The sequence below is a fragment of the Mercurialis annua genome, linkage group LG8 (assembly GCF_937616625.2).
Source record: "Mercurialis annua linkage group LG8, ddMerAnnu1.2, whole genome shotgun sequence".
NCBI lineage: Eukaryota > Viridiplantae > Streptophyta > Magnoliopsida > Malpighiales > Euphorbiaceae > Mercurialis > Mercurialis annua.
Genome location: NC_065577.1, coordinates 13,841,794 through 13,863,724, shown reverse-complemented (window position 1 = coordinate 13,863,724; position 21,931 = coordinate 13,841,794). Strand labels below are relative to the sequence as shown.

Sequence of the window (21,931 nt, the reverse complement as noted above, 5' to 3'; positions counted from 1 at the left end):
ACCCTAAGAAAAACATAATTAACAAAAAAAATTAAAATTTAGTTTTTTCGACCTTCTCTTTGATCTAGAAAATTCGATAAAGTAAATGACCAAATATCATACAAACTGAGATTAAAATAGTAGATGACAAACCTCTAATTTCATAAAGCCTTTAAGAGATAAATTACCGACCTATAGCAAATGAACAAACTAAACCAAGGATTGATTCAGCTGATCCCTCCAAAAATCGAGCCATTTAGTCGAATCCAAGCACTATTATTAAAAAAAGTGTTGAAAATAACAACGTCCAGGCTCCCGAGGCCCGCGCACAGGCTCTCTAGCCTGCTGGCTGGAGCAGCCAGGTTAGAGAGCTGAAACTCCTTGCTTCCGGCCCAGTCCGCGGCTCGGACCTTTCATTCTCTCCGATTTATTTTTTTATTAGATAAATTATATACATATTTTTCTGTTTTTTGGAAATAATTTTCATTTTGGTGTTTATTTGATTATTTATTGATACCAGAGTCAAATTAAATAAATTAAAATTTTAACATAACTTGTCATTTTTTATTGTATTAAATATGTGTTTACGCAATTAGATTGTCTAACTGTTTTAACAATTTAAATCATGTTTCTAAGTGATGAATTGGAGGTGTCGATTTGTCACTTTATCATATACCATTCTTTTTGTCTAAATCTTCTTCCCATTATTATTATTTGGAAAAAGGGTCATTTATGCCCTTAAGGTTTATTTATGAGATCAAATGAGCCCCTAACGTCCATAAAGGTTCAAATATGCATCTAACGTCTTAAAAAAATGAACAATCAGGCCCCTAATTTGACTTATAAATGAGACGTTAAGGGCACGGTTGTCAAAATCGGAGGGCCTGTTTGATCAATTTTTAAGATGTTAAGGGCATATTTGAACCTTTCCGGACGTTGAGGGCTTATTTGATTCTCGAGTCAAACCTTAAGGGCATAAATGACCCTTTTCCCTTAGAATTTTAATCTTTATTCCTTTGTCTTTTTCTTTATTATAACTTCAAATTACGCAGACTTTTATCCCATTTATTGGGTACGTAGACCTCTCGGTGCATTGAATTCCGAGATCAAATTCACCCTCAAAAAATTATAATTATTTGTCACCGATATATTTGCGCTCTATATGCCTGGGGTTAAAATATGTAAGTGTCGAATTTATTTTTTGGAACAAAATTATAAATAAATTAATATTCTACTTATTTCTTTTTATTTAAGTAGTTATTTTTATATATAATTACTTATTCTCGAATCTTCTCATTTCGCAATATATATACCTAAGGCTAAAGTATGTAAGTGTCCGAATCAAATAAAATAATCTTAGTATTTCATTAAATTTCACTATTCCAAATTCTTATTTTTTTTTTTGACAATTGAATAATCTTTCATTAATTATAAAGAGCAGTTACAGGTGTAAGAATTCAGAAAGGGTACAACCGTTTCCAATGACCTGACATGGAACAAGATATAAACCTTGATTCGCAGATCGCCTTACAAAACAAAATCAAAATTACATAACCGCTCTAACACAATAAGATCCAATCCTTTTCTGTCTAACAAAAGACTCACAAACTCTTCATAAAAAACAACAAATCTTTCATATAGAAAGAACAACAAAACTTTCAAAAAAGAAAGACAATCACTGTAAAATAGTTATCAAAAAAAAAACTAATATAAACTATAACGATTTCATCTTTAATCTTGAAAGGGCTTGATCCATCTCTGATTTTTTATTTGTATATATATTGAAATTGATGCGCCTCGTCGATAGATTTACCAACCAAAATAAAAAAGATGAAAAAGAGTCGGTCATTTATTTAATTCTAAAGCAATAAAAAAGAAATGGCTACCGCCAACGGCAAAAATAAACCATTGACGGCAGCCGAAGCGAAAAACAAAGGAGAAACGTTTGACGGCTAGGGTTTTCTATTTGAGAGAAAAGGGAGAGGAAAAAAAAATAGCTAATAATTTAATTATGAAGATGATTTTTCCAAATTCTTATTTATTTTGTCCAAAATTCTTATTCCTTTTTTTTTCTAAAAACCTACTCCTTTTTATTATTATTATCCAAATCATGATTACAAACAACTACGTGGGTTTTGATCCCAATACATTGGGTACGTAGCGTCTCGGAACACAAACTGACCCTTTTTCAAACATTTCTGTTTTTTTGTTTAAATACATTTCATTCGAACTACGCGGACTTTGATCCCATCTATTGGGTGCGTAGGCCTCTCGATACAACAAATGTCGAGATCAAGCTCATTTCTATTTAATCCTTATTCATTTTTTTTGGGTCTTTATTCATTTACTTATCTATTTCAAGTATCCAAATCTCTATCTTTTCAATCTTTCGTTTCAACTTATAAAGTTCGAACTACGTAAACTTTGATTCAGGCATATCAGATACGTAGGCATCGAAATTTAATTTTCGACTCAAGTCTAATTCTTATTCAATTTTTTTTATATAAAAATGTTCGAGTATTATTTGGGTTTACAATATTATTCAATCTACATTAATTTATAAAAAAGTTAAAATAAATAATTTTGGATACAATTAGATAATATTTCGAGTTCAGAATATTATTTAATTTATCTCAAATCTACAACCTTTACTCTATGTGTTGGTGTTCTAACCGAAATCACATTTAAACCTTTTTTTATTTAGTTTCTTATTCGAACTATGCGGACTTTGATCCCATTTACTGGGTACGTAAACTTCTCAATACAACTAATATCGAGACCAAGTTCACTTTTATCAAATCCTTATTTATTTTCTAAAATCCTTATTCTTTTTTTTTTCAAAATCTCGTTCCTTTATTAAATTCTAATTCGAACCACGTGAACTTTGATCCCGGAATTCGGATACGTAGGCATCGGAACGTAAAACTGTCCGATTCAAGTCACCCCATAAATTTATTTAAATCTCGCTTAAAATAATAACGATTCGGTGTTACAGCGTTATTATTAAAATGAATATTAATTCTTACATGTTTCATATATTTAAGCCTAAATCCATAAATATATTAAATAATACAATGGTGAAACACTATTAAATTAAATACAAAACATATAAAGAACCGGCTTATCTTGGCGGGATAGGGTGATGTGATTTCTTCCCTATACGTAACCAACCCCGAACCCACTAATAGAACAGTACCGTAAGTGGACCAATCCCACTCATTAGATTGGGGGCGACTCCCAAAAACCTAACAATGTCAAACACGGGAAGTCAGCCAAGTCGCACAAAGTCTCGAAATAATCCAAATACTCCTAGATGCGACCAAGACCGGACGGTACAGTACAAAAGGGAAGAAACCCTACTATGTGTTATAATTGTCATCAGCCTGGCCATATTGTTAGATATTGTCCATTGAGGAAAGATTTTCTTGAAGAATCTAAGTCAGAGTAGTGTGGGTGAGAATATACACCAAGTGGGTATAGGCCGGGGAAGAGGAACAGGTTATATAGGAAGAATAACTTCAGCTATACAATCTGGATATACATGCCGACCTTAGACATAAGCTAGAGTATTTGCAGCTGCGAGACGAGATGCACCTACTGCACCAGATATGATTACTGGTACATTTTTTGTTTGTAACTATGATGCACATGTCGTAATTAATCCTGGATCTACATGTTCATAAATATCACATGAGTTTGCATTATGTGTGCATGGCATATTACAACCTTTGGGACATGATATATATGTTTCTATGCCTACTGGGGGTGTTATTATTGTTATTACTTTCATAAAATCTTGACCTATTGTTGTGGATAATATGACCTTACAAGCTGAGTTAATTGGTTGTTATTCATTTGAGGGAGTTTGATATTATATTGGATATGGATTAGTTGTCAAAACATAATACCACTGCTAATTGTCAAAGTAAAGAAGTAGTTATGGAAATTCAATGGCAGATGAAAACGTTGATTGTTGGGGAAAGAAAAACAGTGCCTAATTGTTTGATCTCTGCTATTAATGTATTTCATTTAATTAAAGATGGGTGTCAAGCATATTTGGCTAGTGTAATAGATGTGACTAAAGGTTAGTTGAGGGGTTTCAAAAATTCTTGTGGTTAGAGACTTTCCAGATGTGTCTCTTGAGGATTTGCCTGGTTTACCACCACATAGAGATGTTGATTTTGAAATTGAAATTATACATAGGTCAGCTCCTATTTTTATAACACCATATAGAATGGCTCCACTAGAACTGAAAGAACTCAAGAAACAGTTAGAAGAACTACTTGATAAGGGGTTCACTAGACCTAGTATTTCTCCCTGGGGCGCACCTGTGTTATTTGTGAAGAAGAAAGATGGTGGTATGCGATTATTCATTTATTATAGGCAATTGAATAGAATTAATGTGCAGAATAAATATCCATTGCCAAGAATCAATGATTTCTTGATCAATTTAGAGGTGCCATTGTGTTTTCTAAAATTAATTTGCGATCCGGATATTGGCAACTTAGAGTTGATGAAAAGTTCATTCCTAAAACTGCATTTAGAACTAGGTATGGTCATTATGAGTTTATAGTGACGCCATTTGGATTAACAAATGCTCCAGATGCTTTTATGTCATTAATGTATAAAATGTTTCAACAATATTTGGATCAGCTTGTGATTGTGTTTATTGATGATATTCAGATCTATTCGCGAAGCCATGAAGAGCATAAACAACATTTGAGAATTTTCTTACAAGTTTTAAAAGACAAAAAACTTTACGCCAAGTTTAGTAAATGTGAATTCTGGTTTGTAGAAATAACCTTTTGGGGGCATAATAATTCAAACATGGTGTACAAACAGACTCATCAAAGATTAAAGCTATTCTTGAATGAAAGTGACGAAAGAATGTTATAGAAGTTTAAAATATTCTGGGTTTAGTAGGGTATTATAGAAGATTTATGAAAGATTATTTTGTTATAGCAAAATTGTTGACAAATTTATTGAAAAAGAATGCAACTTTAAATGGATAGACGAGTGTGAGAAAATCTTTGAGGAATTGAAGAAAATGCTTACTTCAACGCCAATACTTTCCTTACTATTTGGAAATCTAGGCTATGTGGTTTACACTTATGCATCAAAGCAAGGCTGTGGATGTGTATTAATGCAACATGGAAAGGTTATTGCTTATGCTTCTATATAGTTGCGACCTTATGAAGTGAATTATCCAACACATGATGTGGAATTAGGTGCCATTGTGCATGCATTGAAGACATGGAGACATTACTTATATGGTAAGGTGTTTCAAGTTTTCACAGATCATAAAAGCTTGAAATACATTCCTACACAGAAAGAGTTAAATTTAAGGCAAAGAAGATGGATCGAGTTATTAAAAGATTATGATTGTACTATTGATTACCATCCCGGAAAAGCAAATGTTGTTGCAGATGCTTTGATTCAAAAGGTTATGGATCGTACGACAAGAATGCTATGTTATGATATAGAATACTTAGTTGCACTTCACGGAATGAGCACTTGGTTAGACACACATTGATTATCTTATTAGCCACCTTGAAAGTAAAGCCTTCTATTGAAGATAAAATTAAAGAAAATTAGTTTGAAGATCTTTATTTACAGAAGATGAGAAGAAAGGTTGAGCAAGGAAAACATGATCAATTTTATTTTGAGAAATGATGGTCTTTTTTTAAATGGCAGTCGTGTTTGTGTTCCAAATGTGGAAAACTTGAGGAAGCATATATTAGAAGAAGCTCATAATGCACCCTATAGTATGCAATCTGGAAGTACTAAAATGTATAAAAATGAAGAAATATGTGTTAGAATTTGTGGCTAAATGCTTAACATGTCAGCAAGTGAAAGCAGAACATCAGACACCTGTAGGTAAAATTCAATCTTTGGCTATACCAGAATGGAAATAGGAGAAAATTACGAAGGAATTTGTTGTTGTGTTACCCTGTACTTTCAAAAAACATGATTCTATTTGGGTTATTTTTGATAGACTCACTAAATTGGCTCATTTTTTACATATTCAACAAACTTATTCCCTTGATAAATTGGCTTTATTATATGTTTCTGAGATTGTTAGATTGCATGGTTTGCCTATTTCAATTGTATCTGATAGAGATCCACGGTTTACCTTGCACTTTTGGGGTAATTTACAAAATGCTATGGGTACGAAGTTGCATTTCAGTATAGCATTTCATCCGTAGACAGCTGGGCAATAACACAGAATCATTCAGACTTTGGAAGACATGATGAGAGCTTGTGCTCCTGAATTCAAAGAAAATTGGGATGATCATTTACCTTTGATGGAAGTTGCCTACAATAGGTAGCTCGTTTCAATGGATATCTCTTGGCTAAGTTTCATACTTAGTGTGATTTTTAGATTTAAAACAGTTGAGTACTAACATTCACAAGTAAACATGTAATCCTGTAGAATGTATGATAGACTCCCTATGGTCCTGGTCTGACTACTTGATATCTGGTCAGATCAAACACACAAAACAAACAAGATAAAACATTAATACATGTTTCTTGTAAAAACTTCTAGGTTCGACAACCTAGTTCCACAAAAGCATACAATCATATAACATATATCACTTATGGTCTCGTTCTTTTTTTAATCGTATGAACAATTCTCATTTTCAGGAAATGTTTAAACTTCTCGTTAGAATTCACTTTAGGTAAAGCAATACCTAAAGAAAATCAGTTTATAGTATATACTTGATTGTCGAAACGATTCACAGTCATATGCTAGTCATTTAGCAAAACCGTTTGCTAAATCTTTTAAACTGCTTAAATGTAATTTTATCTCTTTTAAATTCCGCTTAAAACGTTTGGTTTTACTTTTAAAACCTCTTTTAAAAACACCTAGTTTTAGGTTTAAAAAGTTTGTTTCAAACATTTTAGGTTTGAATGGAAAACATATCGAGATACTAGGCGAAAACCCCTCGGAATCGCCCCAAAAATCCTCCATCAAAGCCCCAAAAAAGTCCTAAAAAATGCCTCCTCTTCCGAGCTAATGTGCCCCCACAGAGCATTTTCATGGTACGCGATCACACAGCTTCTGTTGTGCGCTCGCAAAGCATAATGTGTGCTCACACAGCTCACTACGCTTGCGCACATTAGCCTGGCTTTTGCACAACCCCGAGATCAATCCGGGCCTTCCCGACCTACTCCAAACGTTCAAAAACGTTAATTCGATGTCCTAAAACACGTATACACAATCCAAACACTATTCAGACGTATAGTTCGATCGTTTGGATCAAATAACCGTTTATAAACGAATATGTATCAAAATATATCAAAATAAACATAGGATATGGGATTAATACCTTGATTAATCAAGCATTTGAAGAAGAAACAAAGTTATAATCGAGAAACAGTTGAAACCGATCGAAACACTACATTTCGTTTGCTTTAGAGAGCAAAGCAGCTGCACATTTTCTTTTAATTTGAAGGAATGAAATCATCTGTTCATTTTTTGAATTCAAATTAAAGGTTATATATATAATTTTGTTAAAGTGTGCTTTAGTACTAGCTCAGCTATGCACTTTAATCCAACTTCTTAATTATTCGTCTGTAGCTCAAAAAGAAACGACTTTCAAATTTCGTGGAACGTTACTCAAAAATTCAGTATGATATAAAACGAATAAAAATATAATTTTTTTTCGCGTCGAGCTTATATTTTATTTTTAATAAATCATCTAAAATTTTATTAGGTCTATATTAACATCGCTTGATAAAATTTCTGTTTCCGAATTTTATCAAAATTTCACAATAACCCTTATATATTATATCGTGAATATTAAAATAAAAAATATTCGCTCGGGACTTATAATTTATTTTAATTGTAATTTATAAGCTTTTTTTAGTCTTGATAATTATATAAATATTCAAATTTAAATTTCCAAAATTAAAATTTGAAATCCTATAGTCAAAATATATTTTTAAAGACACTTGTAAATTAAATTTATATTTAAATTTAAATTACATACTCCCGTCTAATAAAATATTAGACACGTTGCATTATTAATCCCTTAAAATTACGGGATGTTACACCATCCTCTGGTAAGTGGTGCCTGTGTTTTTTAGGCCAAATGGCATTACCCGATAACGGTAAATTTCCCATTCTGTGATAAAGGTGTCTTGATCTTGTCTATCAAGGCCATCATAATATGTTTGTATCCAGTAAACCCATCCATGAAGGAGAACATCGCGTTAGCAGCTGCATGTCGATTAACACGTCTATATATGGTAAAGGAAAATGATCCTTAAGAGTTGCTTTGTTTAAGTCGCTGCAATCGACACAGACCCTAATAGGGCCGTCTTTCTTTTGCACTTGTACTATGTCGACCAGCAATTTTGGGTATTTGACCACTTTTAGGAACTTCGCCTCAAGTTGGTCCTTCACTTCATCTTTCACTATTGATGTCCCTTCTGGCCTGAGTCTTCAGAGTTTCTATTTTATCAGCTTTGCGTTTGCATTCATTGGAAAATAATGTTTCGGTATTTCTCGTTCAATACTAGGTATATCGTCATAAGACCACGCGAAGACTGACTTCCTTCTTAGGATAAACTCGTTCAACTCTCTTTCTTGCCTCAGGGGTAAGACTACTAAAGACAAGGATTTATCTAGGATTTTCTTTTGTACAATCATTGAATGTATCAGTTTTAATGGATCTAATGTCAAATATGCGCATGAGATGTTCATTAAAAATAAGCTTAATTGCACCAAAAATCACCAACTTTCGCGTATTTTTTGCATTTAACATAAACTTTTTTCTTGGCATATTTAACATTAACTTTTATTTTTTGGAATATTTGTCCATGATAGTATTTTCTTTTAAAATTTGTTTCGGTTTTGATGCAAAACGACGCCGTTTTACATTCAAAATCGCGTCGTTTTTCATCCAAAACGGTATCGTGGACATATATGCTAAAAAATGAAAGTTAATGTTAAATATGCCAAGAAAAAAGTTTATGTTAAATACCAAAAACACGCGAAAGTTGGTGATTTTTGGCGCAATTAAGCCTTATAAATAACATGCTCATTAAGCAAGACATCACACAACTGCGCATAATTACCAATTATATCATTGACTTTGGAAGCAAAAATATTGTCATCATGGATGCCGACATTACATCAGTTTCATTAAACAAATTAAAATATTTCTAAATACAAACTCATCCAGATTTGCTAGAGTATCCTCTGCAAGAGTCGGTTCTCTAGGCAATGTTGTCGAACGGGCCTTTGACGAGCAGATTTTGTAGGGCGACAACCTTTGGCTCTCCCTTCAGCTCCTTAAGGACGTCTTGAAATATCTCAAATCATGGCGTTTGATTCGTTTCCTTTATGATCTGCTCATTTTCTTAAGAGAAATTCTTCGCTACGGCTCAAGGTGTGGTCTAGTTTGCTGTTACGATGTTTCACTTTTTATCTGTCCGAAAAATAGACATCTACCCCTCTAATTAATGAGATTAAAATTACTTGAAAGAACCTTCTAATTTAATCTGCGTGGCTCAATAAATGCCGACTCTTCAATCTTCAATGATCAAAATTTCTAACTTTTACTGGTCTTTTTTCCTCTTATCTATCCTCTCTCTATTTTCACTCACTTGAACTAAAGTGGCATTTGTCTCTTTGGAAACATCCATCAAACCAGCACAAATCCCCTAAACAATAACAACGAAGAGCAACTTGTAATTTTCACGTAGGCGAAAAATGTAAAAAAAACTTTCATAATTTTCATAAAACTACAAATTAGCTCTTAAATTAATTTTGGAAACAATTCAACTCTTTTTATTTTTATAATAGAATAAATAACTCTTTTCTTCCAAAACTATTAGAAACACCCGTTAATTATGACATGTCATTTATAACCATATAGAAAAAAAGTTCAAAAATAATTTTAATATTTAAAATATTTATCAAACAAATAAGGGGTTAATTGTCCAAAAAAATAAATTAAAAAAGTTTAATCCCTCTTTCTAAAAAATTAGAATACCTTTTTGCATAATTAAAAACGACAAGGGTTTAAGTAGGGGTGTGCAAAAATCGACCGAAACCGAATAATCAAACCGAACCGATAAATTTGGTTCGGTTTGAAAAGGCAGAATAATTTCGGTTGGTCGGTTCAGTTAGGTTTTGGGAGTAAAAAAATTTCAATCACTTTTACACGTAAACCGAACCAAAAAACCTAACCAAACCGAAATAACCGACCAAACCGACAGGTTCGGTTCAATTTAAAAAAATTAATTTTTTCCATAATTTTAGTTTGATTTTTAAAAAAAACCAAAAATTTCGGTTTAATCAGTTTGGTTTAACCGAATACACACCCCTATGTTTAAGTGGCCCAGAAAAATTTAAAAAACATATATTTTTTTTAATAACTTAAAATATACTTATTTAGCTTTTGCTTTTTACGGTGAAACTGAGAGACATCAATTAGAGAAAACAAAGAATGACCTTTCTCTTATGTTTCTTTTTTCTTTTTTAAATTCCTTTGGTTGATGATTAAATGAATACTCCGGACTTGAAGTCTAAAAATTGTTGTTTTTGTGGAGAAGTAAATTTCTCTAGCACAATTTTCATTTCGAAGCTATAGTTGTTGGAGTGTTTAGGCCATAAGGTGTTTTTGTAGATAATATATGCATGTATACTTTATATAAACACATTTGATGCCACTAATATTATTGTAAAAATTTGTTTTTGTTTTGTCTTATTCTTAAATTGTCATTTTGTGTTATTTCAAAACAACCAAAATCCCACATGGGAAGTGAAGAGCCTCAAATGTGAGTTTATAAGAGTTTAAGCAATATAGGCTCATAAGTGTGTGGAAGGGGAAGCAATGGGCTCGTGCCCCCCCTCCCCCCCCTCTTCGGAGTGAGGTTGTGGGTTGGGGTTCGGGATGAAAGTCGAGTGGGCTTGTCCGAGGCTCGACTAAACTTTTTGCAACCCATTTTATTTTTTGATTATTATTTTTAAACAAAGGTTTATCTGAGAAGCCCATTATTTCACTATCAGAAATTATTTTTGCTCAACACCTAAATTTTCGGAACAAACTTTGACTTGGCTTTTATCACACGTTTTAATTAAGCTTGCACTTTCATTTTCTGTTAAGCCACGTTCAAACTTTAAACACGATTTTCTGTTATGCACAATATTTGATTTTCTATATTTTAAACTTAAACTGCTGGATTGATTAGATACGAAATATATCAAATATTAAAACTGCTTCTTCTGCTCCTGTTCTATATAACAGAAGAGCTGGTTGAACCCTGGAATATACAGCAATATACTTTTAGGGCACTGACACTTCTCACGCCTCTGGCTAAAAACTTCGCTCTCATTTCATATTATCTAACAATCTAAAAGTATATTTCGAAATGAGTACTGAAAATGTTAACGATGCTACTGATCCTAATGGTAACTCTACTGCTACGCCGACTGTTGCTGTCGCCACTGCCGTCGTCCCTCCTGCCTTGCTGACTGGTGTTCCTTACGCCAAACCTTTTCCGGAAATCTCAAAGATTCAAGTCTTTGATGGTGAAAACTTCAGGCGCTGGCAGGAACGGATCTTTACTGTTCTTGATATGCACGGCGTGGCTTCTGCTCTCACTGATCCAAAGCCTCTTCCAGCTGCTGTCAAGGAATCCGAAACTTGGCTCTATGCCAATAAGGTTTGCAGGCACACAATAATCAGTACCTTATCTAATGAATTGTTTTATGTTTATTGTGCATATAAGAAGGCGAAGCAAATTTGGGAATCCATGGCTGCAAAGTACACTGCTGAGGATTCTGGCAAACAGAAGTTTGTAATTGGCAACTTTTACAAATGGGAGATGGCTGAGGACAAGGATATGATTGCTCAGATCAATGAGTACCATAAACTGCTGGAGGACCTTAAAGGCGAATCAATTACTTTGCAGGAGGAATTTGTTGCTGGAATTTTGATTGAGAAACTGCCTCAATCATGGAATGATTATAAGCAGAATCTGAAACATAAGCACAAACAGCTTACTTTGCAGGAACTGATCACTCACATCATAATTAAGGAGACGAACCGAAAGGAGATCAAAGCTGCCCGAAACAAAGCGCTGAATGCAAGGGCTAATCTGGTGCAAAACAAAGGGAGCTTCAAGAGGTATGACCAAAAACCCTCTATAGTTGTCAATACTGATTACAAACCTAAGGTTGCTAACCCCACTGTTTTCAAGAAAAAGATCAGTTGTTTTGTGTGTGGAAAGCCAGGTCACATTGCATCTCAATGCAGGAAGAGAGTCAGAAATGGCAATCCTCCTAAGCCAAATGCAAATTTGGTCGAAGGAGATGATATTGTTGCTGCTGTCATTTCTGAAGTGAATCTGGTTGCTGATGTGAAAAACTGGGTGGTAGACTCTGGTGCTACCAGGCATATCTGTGCAAACAGAGATGCTTTTACCTCCTACACACCAGTAGGGGATGGAGAAGAATGTGTGTTCCTTGGTGATTCCCGAACAGCCCCTGTTCTAGGAAAAGGAAGGGTTCTTCTAAAGCTCACATCAGGAAAGACACTGGCCTTGAATGAAGTTCTTCACGTGCCCATCATTCGAGCTAATTTAGTGTCTGTTGCACTCATGGGAAAAGGTGGGGTTAAGGTGTCATTTGAATCTGATCAGATTGTAATGACAAAAAATAATGTCTTTGTGGGAAAGGGTTATTGTAATCAGGGTCTATTTGTATTGAATGTTGCTGAAATAATAAAGGCAAATGCACTTTCTTCTGCTTACTTGATTGACTCGATTGATATTTGGCATGCAAGATTAGGACATGTGAATGCTAGCTATATTAAGAAAATGCAAACACTTGGTATAATAAATGGATTAAATAAAACGAACTTAGATAAATGTCAAATATGCGCTGAAACTAAATCAACTAAGAAAACGTGCCATTCAGTAATTAGAGAATCTGAATTACTTAGTTTAATTCACACAGATTTAGGAGACCTAAAACAAACCATGACTAGAGGTGGTAAAAAATATTATGTGACATTTATAGATGATTGTTCTAGATATGCTAGAGTTTATTTATTAAGAAATAAAGATGAAGCATTTGATATGTTCTTAATTTATAAGGCTGAAGTAGAAAACCAACTTAATAAAAAGATAAAAAGAATTAGATCAGATAGAGGTGGTGAATATATAGCATTTAATGAATATTGTGAAAAAGAAGGAATAATTCATGAAGTAACTCCTCCATATTCACCTGAATCTAATGGCGTAGCTGAAAGAAAAAATAGAACCTTAAAAGAAATGATGAACGCTTTATTAGTTAGTTCCTCTGCTAGTGATAACTTATGGGGTGAAGCTATACTGTCTGCCTGTCATTTACAGAATAGAATACCTTATTAGAAAACTGGAAAATCACCTTATGAACTGTGGAAAGGTTATAGACCTAACCTGAAATATTTAAAAGTGTGGGGGTGTCTAGCTAAAGTAATGTTGTCTGACCCTAAGAAAAGAAAAATTGGCTCTAAAACCTCTGATTGCTTGTTTATTGGATATGCTGAACATAGTGCTGCTTATAGGTTCCTTGTTTTGAGAAGTGATGTTCTTGATTGCAACACTATAGTTGAAACTAAAAATGCTGAGTTCTTTGAGAATGTGTATCCACTAAAGACTGAGTCAATTTCTCGAATGCCTACTGTAAATGAAAATGAAACTGAAAAATGTAACTGTGAACTCTAGTGAGGAGTTGAGACGGAGCAAGAGACAAATGATAGAAAATTCTTTTGGAAATGATTTTTATACATATTTGGTCGACAATGAACCTTTAACATATAAATATGCAATTTCTTCTACTGAGTCTGTTTTTTGGAAAGAAGCTATTAAAACTGAAATTGATTCAATTAATGAAAATAAAACTTGGGTTTTAGTTGATTTGCCACCTGGCGCAAAACCCATTGGCTGTAAATGGATTTTTAAAAGAAAAATGAATCCCGATGGTTCAATTGAAAAATATAAAGCTAGATTGGTTGCAAAAGGCTTTTCTCAAAAACCAAATATTGATTATTTTGACACTTTTGCCCCTGTAACTAGAATTGCTTCAATGAGAGTTTTAATTGCCTTAGCTTCAATTCATAAACTTTTTACTCATCAAATGGATGTTAAAACTGCGTTTTTAAATGGTGAGCTAGAAGAAGAAATTTATATGACTCAACCTGAGGGTTGTATTATTTTTAAAAATAAGAATAAAGTTTGCAAACTTTTGAAATCATTATATGGTTTAAAACAAGCTCCTAAACAGTGGCATGAGAAATTTGATCAAGTCTTAATTAGTGATGGGTTTTCCTATACTGATGTTGATAAATGTGTTTATACTAAAGTGCTCGATGGTGAGTCTGTTATTATTTGTTTATATGTGGATGACATGCTTATCTTTGGTACTTACCTTAGTATAATACACGAAACAAAGGCTTTTCTTGCTTCCCAATTTGATATGAAAGATATGGGTGAAGCAAATGTGATATTGGGTGTTAAGATCATAAGGAATGGTGATAGTATTATGCTATCACAAGGACATTATGTTGAGAAACTTCTTAAGAAGTTTGGACATTTTGATGTCACACCTGTGAGTACTCCTTATGATGCCAACACTCAATTAATGAAGAATAGAGGAGATCCTGTGGGTCAAACTGAGTATGCTCAGGTTATTGGGAGTCTGATGCATCTGATGAATTTCTCTCGACCTGACATAGCTTATGCTGTGTGCAGATTGAGTAGATATACTCATAATCCCAACCGTGATCATTGGAATGGCACTGTCAGACTAATGAAATATTTGAGAGGAACCATGAATTATAGTATCCTATATAGTGGATTTCCCGCTGTACTAGAAGGGTACAGTGATGCTAACTGGATCTCTGATTCAGATGAGACAAAATCCACTAGTGGCTATGTGTTTACACTTGGAGGAGGTGCAGTTGCTTGGAGATCATCTAAGCAAACGATGATTGCCAAGTCCACTATGGAGTCCGAGTTTGTAGCTCTGGAATTAGCTGGCAATGAGGCTGAGTGGTTGAAAAACTTCTTAGTTAGTATTCCTTTAGGAATGAAACCAACTCCTTCAGTGTCTATGCATTGTGATTGCCAAGCGGCAATAGCCATTGCGAAGAATAAAACTTACAATGGTAAGAATAGAAATATTCGTCTAAGACATGATGTGGTAAAGCAATTGCAAAAGGATGGAATTATGTCCATTGACTATGTGAAGTCAGAGCTGAATTTGGCCTATCCTCTGACTAAACCTTTGGGAAGGAAAATGATTCTTGAAACATCGAGGGGAATGGGACTTGTGCCAATTTGAGTATTAACCGTGATGGTAACCCGACCTCTGTGATTGGAGATCCCATGAATTTGGTTCATACGGGTAATAACAAGTCATGAGTTAGTCCTGCTAGTACTAAATTTTGATTTAGTTCATTCCTATGGTGTGGGTTGTGCTAGAAGCAACTATTGTGAGGTTGAGTTTGTAACTCTTAATGATTTCATAGTTCTTAAGGATAGTTTATATATAGTTGCTATATAAACTTGATGTAATCACCTATATGAGTGTGGAGTGGGGCCGCTCCTATATGACTTGTGGCTAAGTCATTAGAGCATTCATGAAAATCCAGGCACGCGCATGGCCTATTAGCGCAAAACCGCGTTGAGTAGCAGTTTGTGGAAAGTAGAATGTGAATGTTGAGAATTATATCTTACAATGGAATTCTTGGTTCATAGAAGTTTAAAACTTCACCAAGCTTACCGTGAGTTATAACTCTTCTTTTCAGATTTTGGTTCATAGTCTAAAAGACACCAAAACTAATGCATTTTATTTAACTTGAGAATTAATCCAGCAAGTGTTTTTTCTGTTTTTAAATAAGTGGGGGATTGTTGTAAAAATTTGTTTTTGTTTTGTCTTATTCTTAAATTGTCATTTTGTGTTATTTCAAAACAACCAAAATCCCACATGGGAAGTGAAGAGCCTCAAATGTGAGTTTATAAGAGTTTATGCAATATAGGCTCATAAGTGTGTGGAAGGGGAAGCAATGGGCTCGCCCCCCCCCCCCCTCTCTTCGGAGTGAGGTTGTGGGTTGGGGTTCGGGTTCGGGATGAAAGTCGAGTGGCCTTGTCCGACGCTCGACTAAACTTTTTGCAACCCATTTTATTTTTTGATTATTATTTTTAAACAAAGGCTTATCTGAGAAGCCCATTATTTCACTATCAGAAATTATTTTTGCTCAACACCTAAATTTTCGGAACAAACTTTGACTTGGCTTTTATCACACGTTTTAATTAAGCTTGCACTTTCATTTTCTGTTAAGCCACGTTCAAACTTTAAACACGATTTTCTGTTATGCACAATATTTGATTTTCTATATTTTAAACTTAAACTGCTGGATTGATTAGATACGAAATATATCAAATATTAAAACTGCTTCTTCTGCTCCTGTTCTATATAACAGAAGAGCTGGTTGAACCCTGGAATATACAGCAATATACTTTTAGGGCAGTGACACTGCTCACGCCTCTGGCTAAAAACTTCGCTCTCATTTCATATTATCTAATAAATATTGTTTGGCCACATAGGCTTATATAGACTGTTATTTGAAGTTGTAAGTTTAATTAGAGGGGTATAATTAGGACTCTTTTAAAACATGAAGGGTATTTTTTAGCAAATTTTATCACGAGAAGGTAATCCGAACTCCAAGCTAAACATGAAGGGCATATTTAGAATGAAAAGTTGCAAGTGCTTTAACAATTCTCTTACTATTTTTATGAAACTCTCGTCAATGCAAAGCTGAACAAGAGAGATTTTTTCAAAGATATTGCTAGCTGTCACCTCAGCATTGATAAAACACAAATTTAGTAGTACTTGCCTTTTTAAAGTATTTAATGCCATAGACGCAGTTGTCATTATCATGCAAATAGAAATTTAAATTGTTTTACCAAAAAAAAAAAAACGTACTCAAAATGATGCAATTTATTTAATAAAACGAGTCCCATTCAATCATAACTTATTTTATTTTGGGCTCAGATTACAGAGACGAGACATAGACCTAATGACTCAAGCTAGCATAATCTATAGCTCAGAATCATCTTCTAGAGAATCCTCCTCATCAAGCTTTGGGATATCACATTTGGGTCCGCCTTTTTGTCCCTTCAGTTTCAAGAACTCATTGAACCAAGAAACCGAAAGTTTCGGGCGTCGCGAAAGGTTATCTTCGTGGTCCACGCCATACAAACCCATCGATACGGTAAAACCATTCGACCATTCGAAGTTATCGATAAATGACCAAGCAAAGTAACCTTGCACATTAACACCGTCCACACTGCCAACAATCAATCAGCAAATTATGTTACATATTATTTATAACAAAAAATATTTTGTAATATTTTTCAAATTGGACTCACCAGATGGCTTTAAGTATTTCCAAAAGATGTTCTTCATGGTATTTTATCCTCCATAAATCCTTGCGAGAATTCTCAGAAGAAAGACCTAAGGGATCACCAACTCCTGAATATGTCCAAATGTTAAACATATATCATTGAAACCCTAATGCTTAATGCAAAATAAGTAAAAAGATTGAGAAATTTACCATTTTCCGTAACATAGATTACTGGGTTTCGATATGCAACTTTGGTATAGTTCAAAATACGTCGGATTCCTTCCGGCCAGAAGTATAACCACGATGGAGAAGCCTGTAAATGTTTTTTTTATCAATATTATAAATAATTACACTTTGTTTTAATATTAATGTATAGCACATAAGAAGATAATTATTTTAGAAACTATATAACCTGTTGACCAATGGGTTTGCCATCTTTAAACTCTGTACATACAAAAACTACATGAGATAAAAATTCAAATAAACACTCTGCAATTTAAGAATAAAAAATATTTACTTGTCAAAGTAACAGCACTATCGGTTGCGTATCGAAGATGAGTCGGATCAGGGTCGGCAGTAAAATTGGCAGAAGCAAAATTTGAAGTGTAGGAGTTTATGCCAAAAAAGTCATATGATCCCTTCACCAAATCAATTTCTTCCTTGGTGAATTTTGGCAATCGATCTCCAACTAGAGTCTGCATTGTCCTTGGGTAATGACCATACACTATGGGATCCAACCACCTAAAACCAGCACAATTTTAGCTAAAGTTTTCGTTCAGTAATGCTAATTCCGCAATGTGAAAAAAATTACACTCACCAGCCGAACAAGAAATCAAGGCTCCGTTGGGATGCTGCAATATCATCAGGGCTGTCCGAAATAGGCTCAGACCAAGTTAAATCTAATGTAATTCCGATCTTACCATTGTTATACTGTAGCATGAAAAATAAAAAGATCAGTACATGTTATAAAAGTTTACGCTAAAGATCGAATTTCGAAAATTTTCCCAATAAACCAATTTTTTTGCTATATTTTCTGCGTTATACCTTTTGTCTGTATAAATGAACAGCTGCTGCATGAGCAAGGAGCAGATGATAGCCAACTATATAAGGTTCAGTTCCCGAATCTCCGGCTTGGCATGCCCTATTCACCCAATGTGAGCATCGCCCTGGTGCTAAACCACCGAGTTCATAACCATGTGTATCGAACACAAAGGGTTCATTCAATGTAATCCAATGTTTCACTCGGTCTCCAAATTTTTGAAAACAAAGTTCAGCAAAATCCTTGTAATCAGCCCTATTCAAAATTAATGATATGTCAAATTGGATTTGAAAAATAATTTTTAAAATTGATTTTTCTTGACGTCTCACACTATGTTACGGCTTCTGAAACCGCCATATTTGTCTTCAAGGGCTTGAGGAACATCCCAGTGAAAAATAGTTCCAAAAGGAGTCAAGCCTAGCATATGTCACAAAGAAGAACAAATGAGAATTATACGGAAAATTTAATTTCTGAGATTATTATTGCAAAAATTTCCTTTATAAAGTAAAAATAATATGGTTAGGGTAAGGGCAGTTGAATAGCAGTATAGCACTTTCAAAATTGTTGCTATATTATGTAAAGGCTACAAAAAATGTGCAGTTTTCTAATTCTTACAAAAATTTAAATTTGAGTTAATTATATTTCATCTTTCTGTAATTTAGCGGATGATTTATAATTCATTTATTAAATCATCCTTTAATTTAACACATTATACTAAAATATCCTTTTGTATATCCCAAATTTATACTAATCAATACCTTTAATTTTGGTACATTAAACATTTTACCACTATCTATGTTTTCTCTAACACATAATTTAGATCTCCCAATTTGACATGGTTTTTTAAAAAATATAAAACAAAATAAAAAACAGTATTGCAAAAAATTGAGGGATATATATATTTTTAAAATGCCCATGGCTAATTAGTGTATACGTCCAATTTTAGAGATTAAATAAAATTATCTCAATTTTTTTTTAAGGCTTAATTCCTTAAAAAAACCCCACCTTACACTTTTTCTTCGTTTATACCCTGACCTTGTAAAAACACCATTTGTACCCAATTTTGGGTTTTTATGTTTCATCTCTACCCAAAAGCATTAAATTGTACTTTTTTCATTTGGAAAAGAGTTTAAAACATATTTTTTTCTATTTTAAAATATACAAATAAATCCTTAAACTTAAAAAATAATCAGATACATCCAAATAATTAATTGATTTTTTTAATTTGATAAAATAATAAAAAATTAAAAAAAATTATTATTATTTTTAATTTTTTTGTCGGAAATATTTTTAAAAAAGTTGAAAAAATTAAAAAAAATTCGAAATATTTTTTAAAAAAACTAAAAAAAAATTATTATTATTTTTAATTTTTTTTGTCGGAAATATTTTTAAAAAAGTTGAAAAAATTAAAAAAAATTCGAAATATTTTTTAAAAAAACAAAAAAAATTATTATTATTTTTAAATTTTTGAAAAAGATGGTATTTTTGTACTATTAATAACATTAATATCTAATTCGTATATAAGTTAAAAATGAAGGATTGTTTTAAACTTTTTTTCAAATGAAAAGAGTACAATTTAATGCTTTTGGGTAGAGATGAAACATAAAAACTCAAAATTGGGTACAAATGGTGTTTTTACAAGGTCAGGGTATAAACGAAAAAAAAATGCAAGGTGGGGGTTTTTTAAAAAATTAAGCCTTTTTTAAATGATATTAGTATTTTTTTAAGATCGATTGTTACTGATATAAGATAAATTTAGAAACGGTTCACCCCAATTATTGCAAGTCATAAATATATGTTACTATGTAGTAGCAAAAGGAGAAACAAATTAAACACCATTTTTGATAGATTCATCAATAATTTTGTTGTAAAATTCAATTCCTTCTTCATTTATCCCTTCACGTATTCTTCCACCTGCAATTAGAGTTTGGATTAAATTTATAAAAATTTGGCAAAAACAAATTTATAAAAATTACATAATACTTACTAGGTATGACTCTTGTCCATGAAATGGAAAATCGGTAGGCATTCATACCCAGTTGCTTGCTCATTCTTTTAAAATCATCCTGAAACATTAATTTTTAATATCATTATTTAATTCTTATTTTCTTACATAAACAAAAACACATAGTTTTTAAGGATAATATATTACTTGGTAGTGATTGTAGAAATCCACAGTAACATCTGCATTGCTGCGATCATCAATTCTTTCTGCATTATGTACAATAAATACATTTTATTAAATTCACACAAAGAAAAAAATTACCACATTAAATCTTAAAAAAAAATAAAGAAATAAATTAACCTGGATACTCATGAACAAATGTATCCCAGATACTAGGTCCTCTTCCACTTTTGTTTGAGTGGCCTTCGATCTAAATATATATTTATTCAATTAAGAACATTAGCATATATTAATGAAATGTACGTAAAAATGCATGCAAATTATTATTTAATTAATTAATTATATTTTATTAAATTATACCTGATAAGCTGAAGTAGCCACTCCCCAGTAAAATCCCTCTGGAAAATAACTACTATCAAACTTCAGAACTGGAATTATTTCTTTCTTTGACTCAGTGAGATTAGCTGAGCCAATTATTAGAAGCACTAAAAACCCTAGCAGTAGAGAGCTTTTATTTTCCATAATCAACATTATAATTTCAAGCTGTGGTGTATTAATTTCAATGGTGACACCAGCTCTTTATACACATTTAGCATAACTCTTGGTCGCTCTTTCAGCCCTTGGATTTACAAGGCTATAATCTACACCGTGCGATCAGGACAGGACCCATATATAGTATTTACGTTTTTCTTTTTCTGCATTTTTCACATCACAATACGCATTTAGAATAATGGTTGGTAATTCATGCAGATAATGTCAGTTAATCTACGCCGTTGGATTGAGGCCAGGTCCTATATATAGATTTCACGTGTTTCCAGCTTATGGAATCTTTTTGAAAAAATTACATAAAAACACCCGATTTCTAGAAATGTAACAAATATTCAGAAATGATCATTTTCTATTGATAGCTAAAAGCCATAAATATTCCTATTTGCTCGAACTGCACATGTGAGTTTCTTCACCATTATAAGACAAATTTCAATGCCAAAACAAGCGAAAAATAATTGTATGAACAGAAAATCAAAATATAGGATCGTCAAATATCATGACACGTGATCTTAATAAAAATAGACGGAGGTTGAAACGGTGTTAAGAACGAAGGCTTATATGATACAATTTGTAAACGTTAGAAGTTTTTTTGAACCTTTTCCCTAATAAAAATAATTGGCATAAACTGATCCGCAATTTATTTGATGTTTCTCAAGAAAATTTTGCATCATCTACAAGATTAACTCAGAAGGATATGAGCTTAAAGTGAACAGACATTAGTAAGAAAAGTTTTGGAGAACGGAAAGATGATTTGGAAAAAAAAATGCGTTAATAAGTGGATAAGACTTTATAGTTATTGTAATGAATGTAAAATGGGATTTAGATGCAATA

The 21,931-nt window shown here is 32.9% G+C and overlaps 1 protein-coding gene across 1 annotated transcript; it reads right to left on the bottom strand.

Annotated features, from left to right (window-relative positions):
• Positions 1–16,963: 16,963 nt before the first annotated feature.
• On the bottom strand, positions 16,964–21,112 carry LOC126661451 (beta-glucosidase 13-like). Its single transcript, XM_050355305.2, has 13 exons — positions 20,912–21,112; positions 20,732–20,801; positions 20,579–20,637; positions 20,414–20,492; positions 20,263–20,340; positions 18,756–18,843; positions 18,432–18,681; positions 18,205–18,317; positions 17,905–18,128; positions 17,800–17,831; positions 17,598–17,700; positions 17,413–17,515; positions 16,964–17,330 (listed from the first exon to the last, which is right to left on the bottom strand). The coding sequence occupies exons 1-13, from the start codon at positions 21,080–21,082 to the stop codon at positions 17,081–17,083; spliced, it is 1,620 nt and encodes a 539-aa protein (XP_050211262.1). The 5' UTR covers positions 21,083–21,112; the 3' UTR covers positions 16,964–17,080.
• Between the last annotated feature and the right edge of the window lie 819 nt (positions 21,113–21,931).